This window comes from Mustela putorius, unplaced genomic scaffold, assembly GCF_011764305.1.
Source record: "Mustela putorius furo isolate JIRA1106 unplaced genomic scaffold, ASM1176430v1.1 tig00004007_pilon_pilon_pilon, whole genome shotgun sequence".
Lineage (NCBI taxonomy): Eukaryota > Metazoa > Chordata > Mammalia > Carnivora > Mustelidae > Mustela > Mustela putorius.
The window spans coordinates 11878855-11896414 of NW_025422145.1; the positions used below are offsets into that span (position 1 = coordinate 11878855).

The following is a 17560-nucleotide window of genomic DNA, read 5'->3' on the forward strand; positions in this document are numbered from 1 at the left end:
ACAATCCAGAAAAGCCAAATCCGTCCAGAAAGTAAAGTCATGTAGGGGCTGGGGCTAGGAACAGGGACAAACTTTGCATGGGCATGAGGGATCTACTGGAAGGATGGAAATGTTCAAGAACTGGATTGTGGTGATCATGGCATGTAAATTACATCTTAACAGGCCTGCTCGAACAATTCAGACATGAATCCAGTGCTGTGGCACATACACCGTTCACATACAGCCTGTATACGTGTGTGCATGTGTGTGTTCTAGAACTCTGTCCTATCCCAAGATAGGACATCTGTTACAGAGGTGAACCGCGGTGCCCATATCATGCAGACCGATGGCTCCCACGACCTCGGTGAACAAGCAATCACAGACACACAGACGGTTTCCATTTTTCTGCTACTACAGACAAAGCTTCCATCACCATCCCTCACATAACGTATATTACCGACCCCAGCTATGGAACCACCGGGTGGAAGGGTTCAGCCGTGCTGCAGTCCTGTGGCCCCAGCAAGGCACCAAAGCCGGGTACCACAGCCTGTAGCTGCCCCAACAAGTACCTTGAACGCCACTCTTGGGTCTGGCACATGGCCGACAGAGCACACGGACCCAGGGCAGCAGCCACTCCTGATGCGTATCACCCACATGAGGAATCTGAGCTCACAGGCCCCGAGGGGCTCGTCCCCTGCCATAAGGGGCAGGGAATTCCAGAAAGGGGCCGGGACCAGGGCCAGAGGGGCCTGCCCAGAAGCTTACCTCATCATCCTTCCACTCAGAGAAGTCGATCTTGAAGGAGGGCAGGGAGAACTGCTGGCTCACCCCTCTCTTGTAGTGGGCGGTCTCGGACTGCAGGGCCGGGCTCTTGGGGCTGTACCTGAAGGGGCAGAAAGGCCGCTGACCCTCGGCCGAGAGCACAGGGTCTGCTGTGCCCAGTCCTCAGGCCGCAACCCCCCACCCTGGAGCACAGGGGCCTCTGCCGTGGGGCCTGGCAGGAACCAGGCTTTCGGAACCCAGCGGAAATAGGACATGCAGGACCCACACTTTCCTTCTCCTCCTGCAAGTTCCAACCGTCCTCTGGTAGGCCGGGGCCCTCAGCCTGCCACCAGCTTTGGAGGCCTCGTTCTGCTTACCGCCAGGTCTGCCTGGAGCCTGCCTGGTGACACGTCTTCTAGAGCCCACAGCTGCCCAGTAACTAACTGCCTTTCCAGACCCAGCTACACCTTTCCATTTGGCTTCTTTGACATGTCTCCTCTGCCGCACAAACATGGGACAGACACATACACCGCGGGACAGACACATACACCGCAGGACAGACACATACACCACAGCCCACCCTCACACACTCTCCCCACCGCCTGCGTCTCTGTGTCACCCACAACCCATGCTGGAAGGCATGGGCGTCTGCTCTCCCATGTTCAAGGGCCAGTCGGCCCACATCTGCTTCCTCACTAGTCAGTCCCGGCGCTGTCCCCTGACCGTCACATGCAGAGGCCCGTGCTCTGTGAACACCAGACGGTCCCCAACACCCCGCTGTTGCACACAAGGCCTCCAGGACCCTCTTCTACATCCACCCCAGCCACACACACATGCACCTTCCCAGAGAAGGAACAACAGGGTCAAAGGGCGCTCACACTTTACATTCTGACCAACTCTGGCTTCTCCCCATTCCTGATCCCGACACACAACCCTGACAAAGCTTCCTCCACCCGCCCCACGACCACCATTCCTGAGGCCATTTCTCAGTCTCTTAGACAAAAGACCTTCTGGAGAGCCTGAGACGCTGGTGGCTGATGGGGGAGCCGTTCTTGTATGCCCTGAGAGAGAGAGAGGGCTCCTCTGCCTGCCAGAGGCCCTTCTTTCCCTGTGAGAAGCCAGGCCTCAGCCTGTGGTAAAGATACAGGCTAGGACTCTACTGCCAGGCAACCCTGGGCTCTTCCCTGGACCTCAGATCTGCCCCCTTTCTTGCCTGTCAGGAAGCAGGAAGGCGATCAGGGAATGCAAAGAGAATTCCCAGGCTAAGGTAAAGGTCCCTGGGGACAGGCTTCTAGGCCCTGGAACATTCCTGCTTCTCTTTATTTCGGTGACTTCTGAGCTCATACCACTAAACACCAGCAATCTCCGACGGGAAGCAGGCCTCCAGCCACTCCTGCCAGCTCTCAGGAAGGGACAGAGCAGCATTTCTTCCCCTGGGGGGAGGAGTTCCCCGGGGTCCAAGACACAGGCTCCAAGGGCAGCTATGCCTTTGCTCATGCGTCTACGTCCTTCTCTGAGCAGCAGACCCTCTTCTCAAGCATATGGCACCTCTTACTGTGCCCAAGTGTGACACATACAAAAGCTGGAGTGTGGGGTGCGTGGGCTGCTTGCCAGGTCCCCCTCTCTGTAGCAGCCCTCAGACCTCATCCCACTAGCCAAGACCCCTCCACTGTGGCAGGCAAATGAGCAGAAAGGAAAGAACACAAAAGCCTCATCCAACCGTTGGGGCACTGTGGCCCTCACACATGTGTCCTCCCACCTCCTAGTCAGGGGCCAGAGCAGGTGACCATGGCTGAGGACAAAGATCAGGCAGGCAGAGTCACAAGGCAAGAGTCCACAGGGCACCAGGAGGGCCCCAGAGGGACCCGAATGGCAACATCAGCGACAGCATCCGCAGGCCATTGTGCTCACCCCTGGGGGGAGGCCCCCAGACACTCCTGGATCTTCTCATTCTTGGCTTATGGTAAGAACACATTTTTAATGGCTTGCATCACTGAAAAAACTAAAGCAACCCAATGTTTGGGTCAGTGTGGAGCCTCAAAAAAGGAAGTATAGGAAAAGGAACCTTGTCCTCTGGTTGCTGCCAGGGAGGGTAAGAGTGGGGGATGGGTGAGAAAATGGGGGGTGGTAAGGGCAGGCCCTCAAGGGCCCAGACCCCAAGTCCCATGAGCCCCATGGAGGACAAAGCATTCACTCCCTGCAGGGGCTGCTCCCCACCAACCTCCACCTCTGCGGTTTTTCCAGTAGCAGCAGCAAGGTCCTTACACCAAGTACAAGAAGGCCACTCCAGGCACTCCTACCCCCAGCTCAGGAAACTGAGGCACAGGCAGTCCCATGCCAGGAGGAGCTGCTTGGCAGGTGCAGGACAGGGCCAGCACCTGAAGCCTGAGCCCCAATCCCAGAGCCAATCAGGCCCTCCAGTGGCTTTCCCCAGGACCCAAGCAGGCACATTTTCGCTGGTCTGTCCCAGTCTATGGTGCTGCTGAAGTTGCAGATTTCAAACCTGTGAGGCCAGCAGGACCCTTATTACAAATAAACCCTCCGAAAGCTCAAGCACACAACTCGGACACAGAAGCACAGCTGCCGGGCCACCGCACTGCCCCGGGTGCGGACACTCACACTGCCATCCCGTTCAGGAATTCCTCCACCGCCTGGCAGTAGATGGTGATGGCCACCCGGGCATCGGCGTCAAAGGTGAACTCCAGGCTGTAGAGGACTCGGGGTTTCTCACTGTCCTCTGAAGGACTGTCGGCACCATCTTTGTACCTGCCCGGGAGGCAGAGGGACAGGCGGCAGGTCAGAGGCTGTGCCCAAGTGCCCCCACCCTGCGCAGCACATGTGTCCCTACCCCCGGGGCGCTCAGTGGTGGCCACCTGGAAATGTGGGGGCCCGCTCCCTGGGGGCAATGAGGGCCGGGCCGACACCGCTGTGCTGTCCTTCCCTCACCACCCGCCACAGGAAGGGAGGAGTCGTCCCAGCTGGAGACAGCCCCGGATGCCTCAAGCCTTCCAGGTCTAAAGCAGCATCTCAGCCCACTGATGCTGGACCCTGGCTCGGTCCTAGCTGCAGGGCTGCCCTGTGCAATGCAGGGGCTGAGCAGCATCTCTGGCCTCTGCCCCCCTCGGGCCCAGAGCACTGACCCCGGGGCTGTGACAGCAGACACAGGCCAAGGTCCCTAGGGGCACAGTTGCCGGCTGAGGAGCCCTGGTTCAAAGACGAAAGCTCCACAAGCAGGGGCCTGCTGGCCTCTCCCGCTGCACCCATACCCCAGGAGCAACTCTGGGGCTCAACACCCGAGGTTAGCAGAGCTCAAGGCTGCTCGCCGCCGCTCCCCATCCCGGGCACCAGGGGCCACAGAGCAGGGTGGGGCACAGCCTTACCTCACAAGCCGCAGGGAGTCCTTCCGGATGTTTACCAGGCTCCTGAGTGTCTTCACTGGCTCATGGGGGGCGGGGGTGACGTATGGAAACTAGGAGGGAAAACCCAAAGCAATGCCCAGTGACTCCCTCGGGTGTGTCAGGGACAGAAAACAGGGATAATCGAAGCAACAGTCATGTCCGGACTCCCCGGCCCTTGTGCTCATTCATGAAGGAAACCACGGGCAGCGCAGTCAGGGAGCGAGGGAGCAGGGCCCAGGCCACCCTGGAGAACTGTGGCCCCACGGATCTCACCACGGTACTCCAGTTCCCGGAGGATCCTTGGCAAGCATAAGGTGGCCCAAGGGACCCCAGGGGCGGTGAGAAGGTGGGGAAGGATGGTGATCAGAAAAGATTCTGGAGGGGACTTGTGCGTGCGCGCACGCACACACACACACACACACACACATACACACACACACACACACTGGAGTCATCTGGAAAGTTCCAGCCTGCGACAGCACACCGGAGCTTTATCAGATGTTGGCACTGAGGAACCGGAGCGGAGGGCATACGGATCTCTCTGCATCACTTCTCACTGCGGCAGGTGAGGCTATGATGGTTCCAAAGTTTAAAAAATAACGGATTTATGGAGGTCTGTAAGAGCCAGACCCTGCGTGTGAGCTGAGGCTTCAAAGATGGAAGTGAGGGGCGCCTGGGTGGCTCAGTTGGTTAAGCGGCTGCCTTCAGCTCGGGTCATGATTACAGGGTCCTGGGATCAAGCCCCGCATCAGGCTCTCAGCAGAGAGCCTGCTTCTCTCTCTGCCCCTCTCCCTGCCACTCTGCTTACTTGTGCTCTCTCTCTAGCTGTCAAATAAAAAAATAAAATATTAAAAAAAAAAAAAAGATGGAAGTGAGGTTGCTTTCTTGCTCTCGTGCACTCAGGAGACTGGGGGAGACTCCGCACCACCCGAAAGCCGCTCTTACAAGGCACTCACACAGCACACCAAGCCCCGGCTCCTTGCCTCCCATCCACTGAAGGACCAAGATTTCATATCGACCAGGTGCTCTGCTGTAGAACAGCCTAAAGACTCCTGGACAAAAGGACATCCCACCTGGGTTGGGAACAGGACCAGGGACATCCCAGGATTCAGCAGCCTTAGGGAACAGAGTCCAATGTCTCCTGATAGAGAGAGCCTCCGGCCTGGCCCCTCACCCACACTGGGGACCATTATTTCAAAGTACAAAATACCCAATCTCTGCTTGGCAGCGCCCTTCCCACCAGCCCTCACTCATCCCTTCTCTCTCCTTAGTCTCCACTTGTGAAATGTTCTCTTCTTCATTGTCCACACCCCCTGCAGGGAATGGGGTGGGATCTGTCCTTCATCCCCACAACCCTCCAGCCCGTGGAAGAGCCCTAGGCACACAGCAGGTGCCAAATGTGTTTTGAGTAAATGGACAGCAGTGGATATGCGTGCACTTCTCCGGTGACTAGTGAAAGTGAACCTGAGGGAGCCCCACAGCCTGGATACACTGGGCTCAGCAGCAGCAGCCCTGTCCCCAGTGACCAACCTGTAGCCATCTAGCCTCTAAGGGGCAGTGCCAGGACAAGCCCCCCACACACCCACACACATCCTGCCAGCTGCTCTGCCCCGTCTGGGGCTGCTCCGTGACTTCTTGTCCTTGAAGCTGGCTGTGGACAGCGGAGGGGAGGCACCTTACCATCGCCACCCACGTGCCTAGCCCCGGAGAGACCCACCTGGACCCACCTGGACTGGGCGATTGCCCAGGAAATTCAGATCCATGTTTTCTCCAAAGAGGTAACCTTCAGGGTGGGGGGTGTCAAATTTTTCACCTCCCATGAAAAAGTGCGAGGCAAAGTAGTTTCCTGGTTAAAAAAGGGAAAACAAAAGTTGTAAATTATAAGGCCCGACACAGCCCAGGGGAAGCACGTGATGGCCAGAGGCTCAGCCCTGAGAACAACCAACTCCATTTGGAAAGAAGCCTCACAGGCGGTCCCTCCCACTCACAGCTGTAGCCAGGGCCTCAGCCCTTCAACCCTGTCAACCTCTGCACCCCAGTACCCTCTTGCTCCCAGACCACCCCTCCCCGCTCAGAGGCTCAACCTGTCCTCTGCTCTGCTATCCTTTCCCTCTGTGGCAGCCCGAGTTGTATCCTCCCCAAGGATACATCTCAGGTCCTCCCCTACACCCTTGTGTGTAAACTTAGCTGGGAACAGACTGAAGTACAAAAGTGGTAAAAACTCACAGTAAAACTCAGTAAAGTATCAGTACTCAGTATCAGTAAAACTCAGTCAAGTGACTCACAAAATAAAAAGATGTAAAGTACGACACCATGTATCTAAAATGTGGGGAGGAGGGACACCTGGGTGGCTCAGTTGGTTAAGCGGCTGCCTTTGGCTCAGGTCATGATCCCAGCGACCTGGGATCGAGTCCCGCATCGGGCTACTTGCTCCGCAGGGAGCCTGCTTCTCCCTCTACCACTCTGTCTGCCTGTGCTCACTCTCTCTCTCTCTCTCTCTGACAAATAAAATCTTTAAAAAATAATAATAATAAAAATTTTAAAAAATAAAAAAAAAATGTGGGGAGGAAAAGAGCAAGGAATGGGTTCAAACTTAAGTAACCCTCAACTTAATACAGACTGCTCTATGCAGAGGATGTTACATACGAACCAAATGGTAACCACAAGTCACAAACCAGTAAAAGATACGCAAAAAAAAAAAAAAGAGAGAGAGAAACCCAAGTATATCATTAAAGAAAGCCCACTAATGGGGCACCTGGGTGGCTCAGAGGGGTGAGCCTCTGCCTTCAGCTTGGGTCATGATCCCAGGGTCCTGGAAACGAGCCCCACATCGGGCTCTCTGCTCAGAAGGGAGCCTGCTTCCTCCCTCTCTCTCTCTGCCTGCCTCTCTGCCTACTTGTGATCTCTCTGTCAAATAAATAAAATCTTTTTAAAAATTAAAAAAAAATAATAAAGCAAGCCCACTAATCATGAGAGAAAAGAGCAGAAGAGAGGAATGGAGAAAAACCATACAAACAACCATAAAAAAAGTAATAAAACGGCCACACATACATACACATCAATAATTACTCTGAATGTAACTGGACTGAATACGTCAATCAGAAGACAAAGTCAGTGACAAAATGGGTTAGAAAACAAGAGCGATATCTATGTGGCCTCCAAGAGACTCATTTCAGGCGTAAAGACACATGCAGACTGAAGTGAAGGGGTAGAGAAGCATTCATCATGCAAATGGTGTGAAAAGAAAAGAAAGCTAGGGCAGCAACACTTAAATGGCACAAAACAGACTTTCAAACAAAGACTCTAAAAAAGAGATAAAGGACATCCAACATGGGTACACCCAACTACACAAGTTAATAACCACCGTGAGGGAAGTAACTGATAGTAATTAACACACTTACATCAATGGACAGATCTTCCAAACAGAAAATCAACAAGGAAACAGTGACTTTGAATGATACAGTGCACCAGATGGATCTGACAGATCTATTCGGAACATTCCATCCTAAAACAGTAGAATACACATTCTTTTCAAGTGCACAGGGAACATTCTCTAGAATAGATCCCATATTAGGCCACAGCACAAGTCTTGACAAAGTCAAAGATCAAAGTCATCTCATGCATCTTTTCTGATGACAACACTGAAACTAGCAATCAACAAGGAAAAATACCTGGGGAGACCATAAATACATGTTACTGAAAATTGAATGGATCAACCAAGAAATCAAAGAGGAAATTAAAAAAATATATATATATGAAAATGAAAACACAACGGTCTAAAATCTTTGAGGGGCGCCTGGGTGGCTCAGTGGGTTAAAGCCTCTGCCTTCAGCTCAGGTCATGATCCCAGTGTCCTGGGATGGAGCCTCTCTGCGCAGCAGGGGGCCTGCTTCCCTTCCTCTTTCTCTGCCTACCTGTGATCCCTGTATGTCAAATAAATAAATAAAATCTTCAAAAAAAAAAAAAAAGAAAGAAAGAAATTAAATATAGAGCTTCCCTATGACCCTGCAATTTCACTACTGGCTATTTACCCCAAAGATACAGATGTGTGAAAAGAAGGGCCACCTTCTTTTCATAGCAGCAATGACCACAATTGCCAAACTGTGGAAAGAGCCAAGATGCCCTTCAACAGACAAATGGATAAAAAAGATGTGGTCCATATATACAATTGGATATTATGGCTCCATCAGAAAGGATGAATACACAACTTTTGTATCAACATGGACAGGACTGGAGGAGATTATGCTGAGTGAAGTAAATCAAGCAGAGAAAGTCAATTACCATATGGTTTCGCTTATTTGTGGAGCAAAAGGAGTAACATGGAGGACATTGGGAGATGGAGAGAAGTGACTTGGGGGAAATCACAGGGGGAGACAAACCATAAGAGACTGTGGACTCTGAGAGACAAATTGAGGGGTTTTTGGGGGGTGGACGGTGGGGGGGGGTGAACCTGGTGATAGGTATTGTGGAGGGCACATATTGCATGGAGCACTGGGTGTGGTACATAAACAATGAATTTTGGAACACTGAAAAAAAATTAAAAGGTTTAATGCTTATTCTTCTCAAACTATTACAAAAAAAAATGGAAGAGGGGAGCCTGGGTGGCTCAGTTAGTTAAGCATCTGTCTTTGGCTCGGGTCATGATCCCAGGGATCAGAGTCCCTGCATCGTGCTCCTTGCTCATCAGGGAGTCTGCTTCTCCCTCACCCTGTGCCTTCTCCCCACTGCTTGTGTGCACGTGCACTCTCTCTCTCTCAAATAAACAAAATCTTTAAAAAAATAAAAAAATAGGGGCACCTGGGTGACTCAGTGGGATAAGCCTCTGCCTTAGGCTCAAGTCATGACCTCAGGGTACAGGGATCGAGGCCCACATCGGGCTCTCTGCTCTGCAGGGAGTCTGCTTCCTCCTCTCTCTCTGCCTGCCTCTCTGCCTACTTGTGATCTCTGTCTGTCAAATAAATAAATAAAATCTTAAAAAAAAAAAATAAAGATAAATAAAGAAAGAAAATAAAGAAAAAAAAAAAAAGAAGAGTCAAACCAGACCAGGGACACTATATCCAGTGACCGATGTCTTCACACAACAGAGGGTGATTTGGACACTAAGGCACACACAGAGGGAAGAAGGCAGGGCAACTAAACTACAAGGTAAAGGGCACGCAGAGCTGCCAGCAGCCAGGAGGCAGGAAGGACGACCCCCTAGAGCCCCCAATAGGAACCAACCTCTGCTGACAGCCTGACTTGGAACTCCCAGCCTCCAGAGCTGTGAGAATAAACTCTGCTGTTACAAGCCACTTGCCCTGTGGCGCTCTGCACTGCAGCCACAGGACACTAATAGGGTTTCCCACGCCTCTAGACTAAGTCGGTTCCCCCATCCCACACCTGAGCCCTGAGCACGCTTTCACCTCTGCACGGACCACAGATGAAAACTGTGTGGACCTGAGTTCTGACACGCCCCACCATGAGAAATGAGGTTCTAAGCTGTTCCCCATTATGTTCCTGGCACACTTAGGCACCAAATTCAGTTTTCGTAAAGATCAATGGATAAAAAGGTCAGCTTCAAATAAGAGAACTCACAGCTTTGCTGGGGGAACCATGAGAGTATCTCTCGCCTCTCCCAAGATTCCTGATGTGGTGCTCACCCTCTGTCCCCCGTTTCTCTCTGGCACAGACAACCCAGAGAAAAGCCCAGGTGGCCACAGGGCCCTGGGATTTGGGGGACACTCAGGCCATGCATCCCGCAGGCATGGCAGGCACATCTGGGCACCCGAGCCTATGTGGGTCCTTCCTGGAGCCCTCAGAGGGAATTCTGAGCCCTTCAAACTCCCCGGGGCACACCTGGCCTGGAGGCATGTGTCACTGCCGAGAGCCACAGCCCTGGCTACAGGAACACAGCCCTGTCTGCCCAGGCAAACAGGCCCGGAACCAGGAGTCCGGCTTGGGGGCTCGTGCCTACAGGGAACATTGGCAAGGGCATAACCCCTGCCGTTACACGCAGGGCCAGGAACCAGACAGAGCCAACCCCAGGGAGAGTCAGGTGGGGGACTAAATAAACAGAACACTCCTGATTTTTTTTTTTTTAAAGATTTTATTTGTTTTGGGGTGCCTGGGTGGCTCAGTTGGTTAAGCAACCGCCTTCGGCTCAGGTCACGGTCCCGGATTCCTGGGATTGAGTCCCGCATCAGGCTCCCAGCTCCATGGGGAGTCTGCTTCTCCCTCTGACCTTCCCGCCTCTCATGCTCTCTCTCACTGTCTCTCTCTCAAATAAATAAATAAAAATCTTAAAAAAAAAAAAAGATTTTATTTGTTTATTTGACAGACAGAGATTACAAATAGACAGAGAGGCAGGCAGAGAGAGAGGGGGAAGCAGGCTCCCCGCTGAGCAGAGAGCCCGATGCGGGACCCGATCCCAGGACCCTGGGATCATGACCTGAGCCGAAGGCAGCGGCTTAACCCACTGAGCCACCCAGGCGCCCCAGAACACTCCTGATTTTATGCGACACCAAGCAGCTGCTAACGAGAATCAAACACACTTGGATACACACACAGAAAGACAATCACGAAGTATTTATTAAAAACACAAGCTGAAGGTGTTCCAGGGTCCCATTTGAAAGGTTATCTGCACACAGCTGGGTGCACATAACACAAGTTGTGAGCACACACAGAACGTTAGGGAAGGACGCACTCGAAAAGCTGCTGAGAAGTCAGTCGGGACTGGAGGCAGCAGGGACAAAAATGCAGACGTTCTCACACCTCCCATCTCGCCAAGCAGACAGGGGCAGTCGCTAGATGGGACCACCTGTCAGGTAAAAGGAATGCACCAGGTCCCACGAGTCGGCACGGAGCAGATGCACAAAGAGCATGACTCCCAGGGCAGTGGGAGACCATCTCACAGGGAAAGCAGCGTGCGGCTCTGACATGGAGCAGAGACAACACAGGGGCGACAATGGGGCTGCCCTAAAGGGAGATGCAACAGGAAAATGGGAAGCGTGGACTTTGAAAGGAGGGTGTTCGCTCTTATCTCTGTGCTTTCCTACGTTTCTCAAATGCTCATGTTTTTCAAAAGGGAACTTTTTTTTAAAAGATTTTATTTATTTATTTATTTATTTATTTTAAGATTTTATTTATTTGACAGACAGAGATCACAAGCAGGCAGAGGCAGGCAGAGAGAAAGAGAGAGAGGGGGAAGCAGGCTCCATGCTGAGCAGAGAGCCCGACACGGGGCTCGATCCCAGGACCCTGAGATCATGACCTGAGCCAAAGGCAGAGGCTTTAATCCACTGAGCCACCCAGGCACCCCAAGATTTTATTTATTTATTTGACAGAGAGAGAGCACAAGCAGGGGGAGCAGCAGAGGGAGAGGGAGAAGCAGGCTCCCCGCTGAGCCGGGAGCCCATGCAGGACTCGATCCCAGGATGTTGGGATCATGACCTGAGCCGAAAGCAGAGGCTTAACCCACTGAGACACCCAGGTGCCCCAAAAGGGAACTTTTAAAGGAAAGGAAGAATGTGTGCAACTGAGGACCAAGGAGGCGTGTGGGCTCATGTATACACGTGTGCAGCATGTGGTGTACACACCCACAGGTGTGCACGTATGTCTGGGTGTGTGCTTGTGTGTATACATGGGCATCTGTGTGTGTACACGTAGTTTAGGACCCAGATGAGCAGGCAGAGCTCTGAAGAGGAGGGAGAGAAAAGCAAGGAAACATCATGAAGGGCAGAAACATAAGACAGACAGACTGGAAGATGGAAGAAGAGAAACCATCCCTGCTGGCCTCTTCCTCCCTGCTCCGGGGATTAAGAAACCATCGAGGGGGCACAGATCCCACCCCTATTCTCCATGTGGGGCAATGAGCCCGGAGGCTGGCGAGTCCCGGCCCCCTGTGTCTTAAGCCCCTGCCGGGCCTCCCCTACCGCCCCACAGGGACAGCAGCCAGTGGTGTCCCCTCCCGGCCGACTACAAAGGGCAGCCGTCCACAAACAAAGAATGAGCCACGCGGGAAGGCCTTCCCAATCAGACCAGCTGAAAACCCTTCTAAGGCCACACTCGGAAGCCGGCCAGAAGCCACGATTCTGGCCCTGAAGCCCTGGCTAGGCGGCAATGACACGCTTGGGGACCTCACCACCTCAGAGGAATTCAGCCAGTTCAGCTCCTCTGTAGGGAGGGATTCAGACTCCGCCCTACTTACAAGCATCCAGGTGACCTGGAGGAGCAACAGGTGGCCAGTCACCAAAATAAAGACCAAGGGAGGAGACCTCCCCTGGAGGCCTCCCCAAGTTCCCACACACAGCTCAGTTTTCCTTCACACACGTGCATCCAATGTGGATGGACATGCGTGTTCCTCATCTTTTACAGAGGAGAAAAATCAAAACCATGAGCCTCCCGAAGGCTGCTCCAGTGATGGCCGGCTCTGGGGCTGTTCTGTCTGTCCCCCCCTTTTTTTTAAATTTTTTTTTTATTTATTTGACAGACAGAGATCATAAGTAGGCAGAGAGGCAGGCAGAGAGAGGAGAAGCAGGCTCCCTGCTGAGCAGAGAGCCCGATGCGGGGCTCGATACCAGGACCCCGGGATCATGACCTGAGCCGAAGGCAGAGGCTTTAACCCACTGAGCCACCCAGGTGCCCCTCCCTTTTCATTTTTTTTTTTTAAGATTTTTATTTATTTATTTGACAGACACGGATCACAAGTAGGCAGAAAGGCAAGCAGAGAGGAAGGGAAGCAGGCTCCCCGCTGAGCACAGAGCCCGAAGCGGGGCTCGATCCCAGGACCCTTAGATCATGACTTGAGCCAAAGGCAAAGGTTTAACCCACTGAGGAACCCAGGCGCCCCCGTTCCCCTTTCAGATGTCTGCTCGTACACATGGTGGACCACGTTCATCACTTCCAGCCCCCACATGGAAACACTCTCAATTACATAAGGGGATTAGCCCTGCTAAGAGACTAGGCATCAGGACAAGCTCTCCAAAGCACACAATGATCCACCCCCAAGTTCCTAGAATCCCCCAGGAGGTAGGCGAGGAGGGAGAAGAGTAAAAGGGGGACCTGGAAGCTCTCCCAGAAGACACCTGCTTAACTCACTCCCTCCTTGGCTACACATTCACAGATCACAAGTTTCATAGAGACCAAAGTTTAGGACCCTGCTACAGACCAAATGTTCATGTCTCCTTCAGATTCACATGCTGAAACCTCACCCCTAACACCATGGTACCGGGATCTGGGGCCTTCGGGGATGTGACCAGGTCATGAGGACATGCTCTGAGGGGTAGACTCAGTGCCCTTATAACAGAGGCCCCGGGAGTCTTCAAACCCAGCCACGTGAGGCCATGAGAAGACAGCTGTCCACGAACCAGGAGGCGGCTCTGGTCAGACACCAAACACTTTGATCTTGGACTTCTCTGGTTCCGGAACTGTGACACAAACGTATGTCCATGGTTCATAAGTCACCCAGACTGCGGCGTTGCTGGAACAGTGCAGCTGGACTGGGTCTGAGGTCCAGAAGCATGTGAACCAAGCCCACCAAGCTATGGGACACACACGGAGAAAGAAACTAAGCAGCCTTCAGCCACCACCACCACTGCCAGTGCTGTGGGGCAGCTGGTGGCTTCATCACCAGGTGACGTAGCCTGCTGTTCCGGGTGGTCCCCGAGGGGCCCTCTCACAGTTCTGGAGGGATCAGATTAAAACACAAATTGGGATATCTATACTCAAGCCCTGACCCCTTCGGAACCCCTGCCTGCCCCCTGGGTCCTTGTGGAGACGCAGGCCTGACATTCTCACCTCCTGCAATTCCCAGCAGCGGCTCACCTTCCTCCCAGCCTTGAGTCTCTGTGTGGTTGCAGGTAATGCGAGACATGAACAATCAGTTCTAGGGGGTGCAGGCTCCCCCCGTGCACTGCAGATGCTCCAGACCTGCGACACTGATGCCATCCCCAGCCACTCACATCCCCACGCCTCAACCTCAGGGCCAGGCCCTACTCGCCGCCCCACAAACTAGTGACTCTGCTCCGTAATGCCCACCTCACCCAGCACCACCTTCCGGGCCTGTCCCCCAGGATTCTGGAGCTTTTTCCACTCCCTGTGACCAAAGGGATGCTCCCACCCTGCCACTGAGTAGAAGGCTTCCTACAACCTCCCTGCGAGCCATCTGTCTACCCGAGAGAACCCCTCCGGCCCCCACTGTCTTCACAGTGGGGTCACTGTTTTTCTTCCCTTGCTGGTTGGTTCACACTCCAGCCAGGGGGTCACAAGTTTGTCCACCATCCTGCACCCCAGCGGCCCCCACCTGGCCTGCACAAAGGAGCTTCATAAAAATCGACTGAATGAACAGAGGTGGAGGGTGGATGAACTCTAGTTGGCAGTCAAGGAAATGGGAGGCACATAGAGGTCATGTGACCTGCTCAAGCCCCAGCACCAGGCAGAAGTGGTGTCCTCAGAGCTGCACACTCGATTAAACCAGCCTGTGTGTGTCCCTCCCACACCACCCAGCAATTCTGTAATTCCCGCGCACACTGACCGGGTGACCTAAAAATGCAGCTCAATTCTGACACTACCCACCCAGGGACAGCACCAGATCCCACAGATTAGTAAGAGCTCAGCCCCACGCCAGCACCCTCTCCTTTCGGATGCCAATCCCCACTCCAGCTGGCCACCTGTCAACTGGCTATAAACTGGACATCCCCATGCCCCCCAGTCTGCTAGAGCAGCTCACAAAACTCAAGGTAACAGTTCACTTACTAGACCTCCAGTTTACTATAAAAGGACAGGACTCAGGAGGAGCCAGATGGAGGAGGCCACAGACAAGGCACGTGGAAGGGCACAGGTGCTTCCCAACCCTCCCTGAGGGCTCCACCTCTTGGAGTCTCACTGCGCTCACCAACCCAAAAGCCTTCAAGTCCAGCCGTTTCGGGTTTGCATGGAGCCTCTGTTACACAGCCACGGTTGACTGAAGCACTGGCTGCTGGTGACCCTCCCAATCTCCAGTTTCTGATCACAAGGCTGAGTCCAAAGGCAGCCAGGACTCATCTTTAGGTGCTTTCCAAAATCTCCTCATTAACATAATATAACATAACATAACACTCAGGTGTGGTGGAAAGGCTCGTTCTGAGTATCAAGACTCTGATTTCACTTCTACCACACTTCTACCACTCACCGCTTAGGAAATCCCAAGGGTTTTAGGTGCTCTGCAACAGGAACAGGTGAAAAACAAATATTTATTTCTTACTATAAATCACAATGTCCCTGCCAGGAAGCCATGACATGACTAAAGACTATGCACAACCCCCCCCCTGCTAAAATACACAACTGGTCCTGGGAAACTGGGCACGTGTCCTGCTCAGCAGCCCCAGTGGCAGAGAGCCGAGCAGGCATGTGCAATGGCCAGGGACAGTTCATGGACTCCACCAGCCCCAAATTCTTCTCATTCTCTACCAGAACAGATGTTCCCAGTTACCAGCTTCCCGAACCCAATGCTGCTAAGCCCCAGGTGACTGACCAACCAATGAAAACATCACAGTCCCCACAGAGTGATCTCAGGAAAGAAAAGCATCTTTAGGCTCCTGAGGCTCCTGAAACTCCCGGCCAGGTGGGAGGCCCCACAGCCTGGGAGCAGGTTCCCAGTCAGAAAGAAAAGACTGACCCCAAAGGGGTCCCACCCACCTCTCATCACCCTGCTCCCTGATTCCTGGGCCAAGGTCCTGCCCATATGCACCACAACACTTCTCTGTGCAGCCTAGGTGACCTAGGGCAGCCTAACCTCTGTGGGCCTCGGTGTCCCCATCTGCAACATGAGGCCTCAGTGAGTAACACCAACAAGGACATCTCAGGCTGTCCTAAGGATAAAAGTAGCCAATAACGCAAAGGAGCCTTGCACAGGTGAAAAGCCACCTGATAAACATTTCCTTCCCAGCCCCACTCCAGCATGAAGGCCTGACCACAGTGGAATCCTGTTCAATAAAACCTCTTGATCCCCAATATCACAGAGGGAGGAACAATGAACTGAAAACAACTCTAAGCAAAGATTCCGGTGCACGGAGTTCCAGAGTAAGTGGCTGCAGCCACCTTTTCTTGGGAGAAGGGGTCCTGCCCTTTTCTGGAAACAGCTTCCACCACCCACTGGGTGGGCCCCAGCTGCCACTAGATGTTGCAGCCCCCATCCCCTAGACGCTGCTGGCTGGTCAAGGTGGACACCTGACTGTGCAAGACCAACACGTGGATTCTCTCTCCCGTGGAACTGAACCAGAGACCAAAGGACTTGGTCCTTGAGGGCCCCAGATGGGGAGCAGTCAGCTGTGGGAAAGTCACAGCAGAAGGATGCTGAGCCCAGAGGGGATGAGAGGCTTTTGTGTTCAGATGGTTTCCACTTCTTGCCTTCCCACCCTTTGGGTTACAGATACCCACCCCCCACCAGCCTTCCAGTACTTTCCACCTCCTGCCTAAGCTAGTCTGCATAAATGCCATAGCAACAGCCAATTTCCAGAGAATTAAAAATGTAATAAGAAGCACTTAGGAAAGAACTCCCACAAATCAGTGAGAAAGGGGACAATCCAGTGTGAAGAATGCACAAACGATTTCAACACACACCTCACAGAAAAGGAAGAGAAATGAACGGTGATTTGCCTATGAAAAGGTGCCAGGACCTCACTGGTCATCAGGGAAAAGTAAATTCAAAGGCAATGAGATTTCCACAGCTAAAGTTAGCAAACAACGAACCACACGCAGCTGACACTCCCCAGACACTCCCCAGCGCCGGTGAGGATGCACAGTAGGCCCGGCCCTGCTCAGCAGATGGGAATGTGAATGGGCTCAACGGCTCCGAAAACCACCTGCCGAACACGCTATAGCCGAACACGCGCGCCTCAGGGCCCCACACCCACTGTGGGGTGCCAACATGACCCAGACACGGGTTCTGGGGGAGGCATCAAAAGTCGCGAACACCAAGAGTGGCAGCTGCCAGGGGCTGGGTGCAGGGGAAGGGGGAGTCAGGGCGTAAAGGGCACAGGGTCCAATGAGTCGTAGAGAAATGCCGGAGGACGGCTGTACGACAGGCTGGAAGTGCTTGATGTCACCGAACTGCACACTTCCAGGGTTAGGACGGTCACTGCTGCGTGGATTTACCCACAATTCGAAGAAACACGGACCCCAGGCAATCTGACTCATGGGCACTGGGGCAGTCATGGGAGGGTCCGGGGCAGTATTTTCCCTAAGAGCCCGAACTGGAAATGCACCCACCGCCCCTCCACATGAACGGATGAAGACGGCAGAGACCAGACCGACTACCGGCCCCCACAAACAGCGTCAGGGCCTCTCATCACTGAGTGTGGAGCAAACAGCAGCCAGTTACTTAGATCAGACCAGAAACAGTCGACAACACCTGCGCTGGAGTCGGAAGGGGTTTCCAGGGAGAAGGGAGACAGAGATTGGGAAGG

At 53.3% G+C, this 17560-nt stretch overlaps 1 protein-coding gene across 6 annotated transcripts in view; it reads right to left on the minus strand.

The window, feature by feature from the left end:
* Positions 1-17560, minus strand: part of MGRN1 (mahogunin ring finger 1) — a 54279-nt gene that overhangs the window by 28045 nt on the left and 8674 nt on the right. For all 6 annotated transcript variants that reach the window (XR_001179034.2, XM_013055058.2, XM_013055060.2 and 3 more), the window contains exons 2-5: positions 5867-5985; positions 4122-4210; positions 3361-3507; positions 745-862 (exon numbers count right to left, since the gene is read on the minus strand). Coding sequence is in view for 5 of the 6 variants with exons in the window: in XM_013055058.2 (XP_012910512.1) it covers positions 745-862; positions 3361-3507; positions 4122-4210; positions 5867-5985 (473 nt within the window). In the remaining variant the exon portion in view is untranslated. The remainder of the gene's footprint in view (positions 1-744; positions 863-3360; positions 3508-4121; positions 4211-5866; positions 5986-17560) is intronic.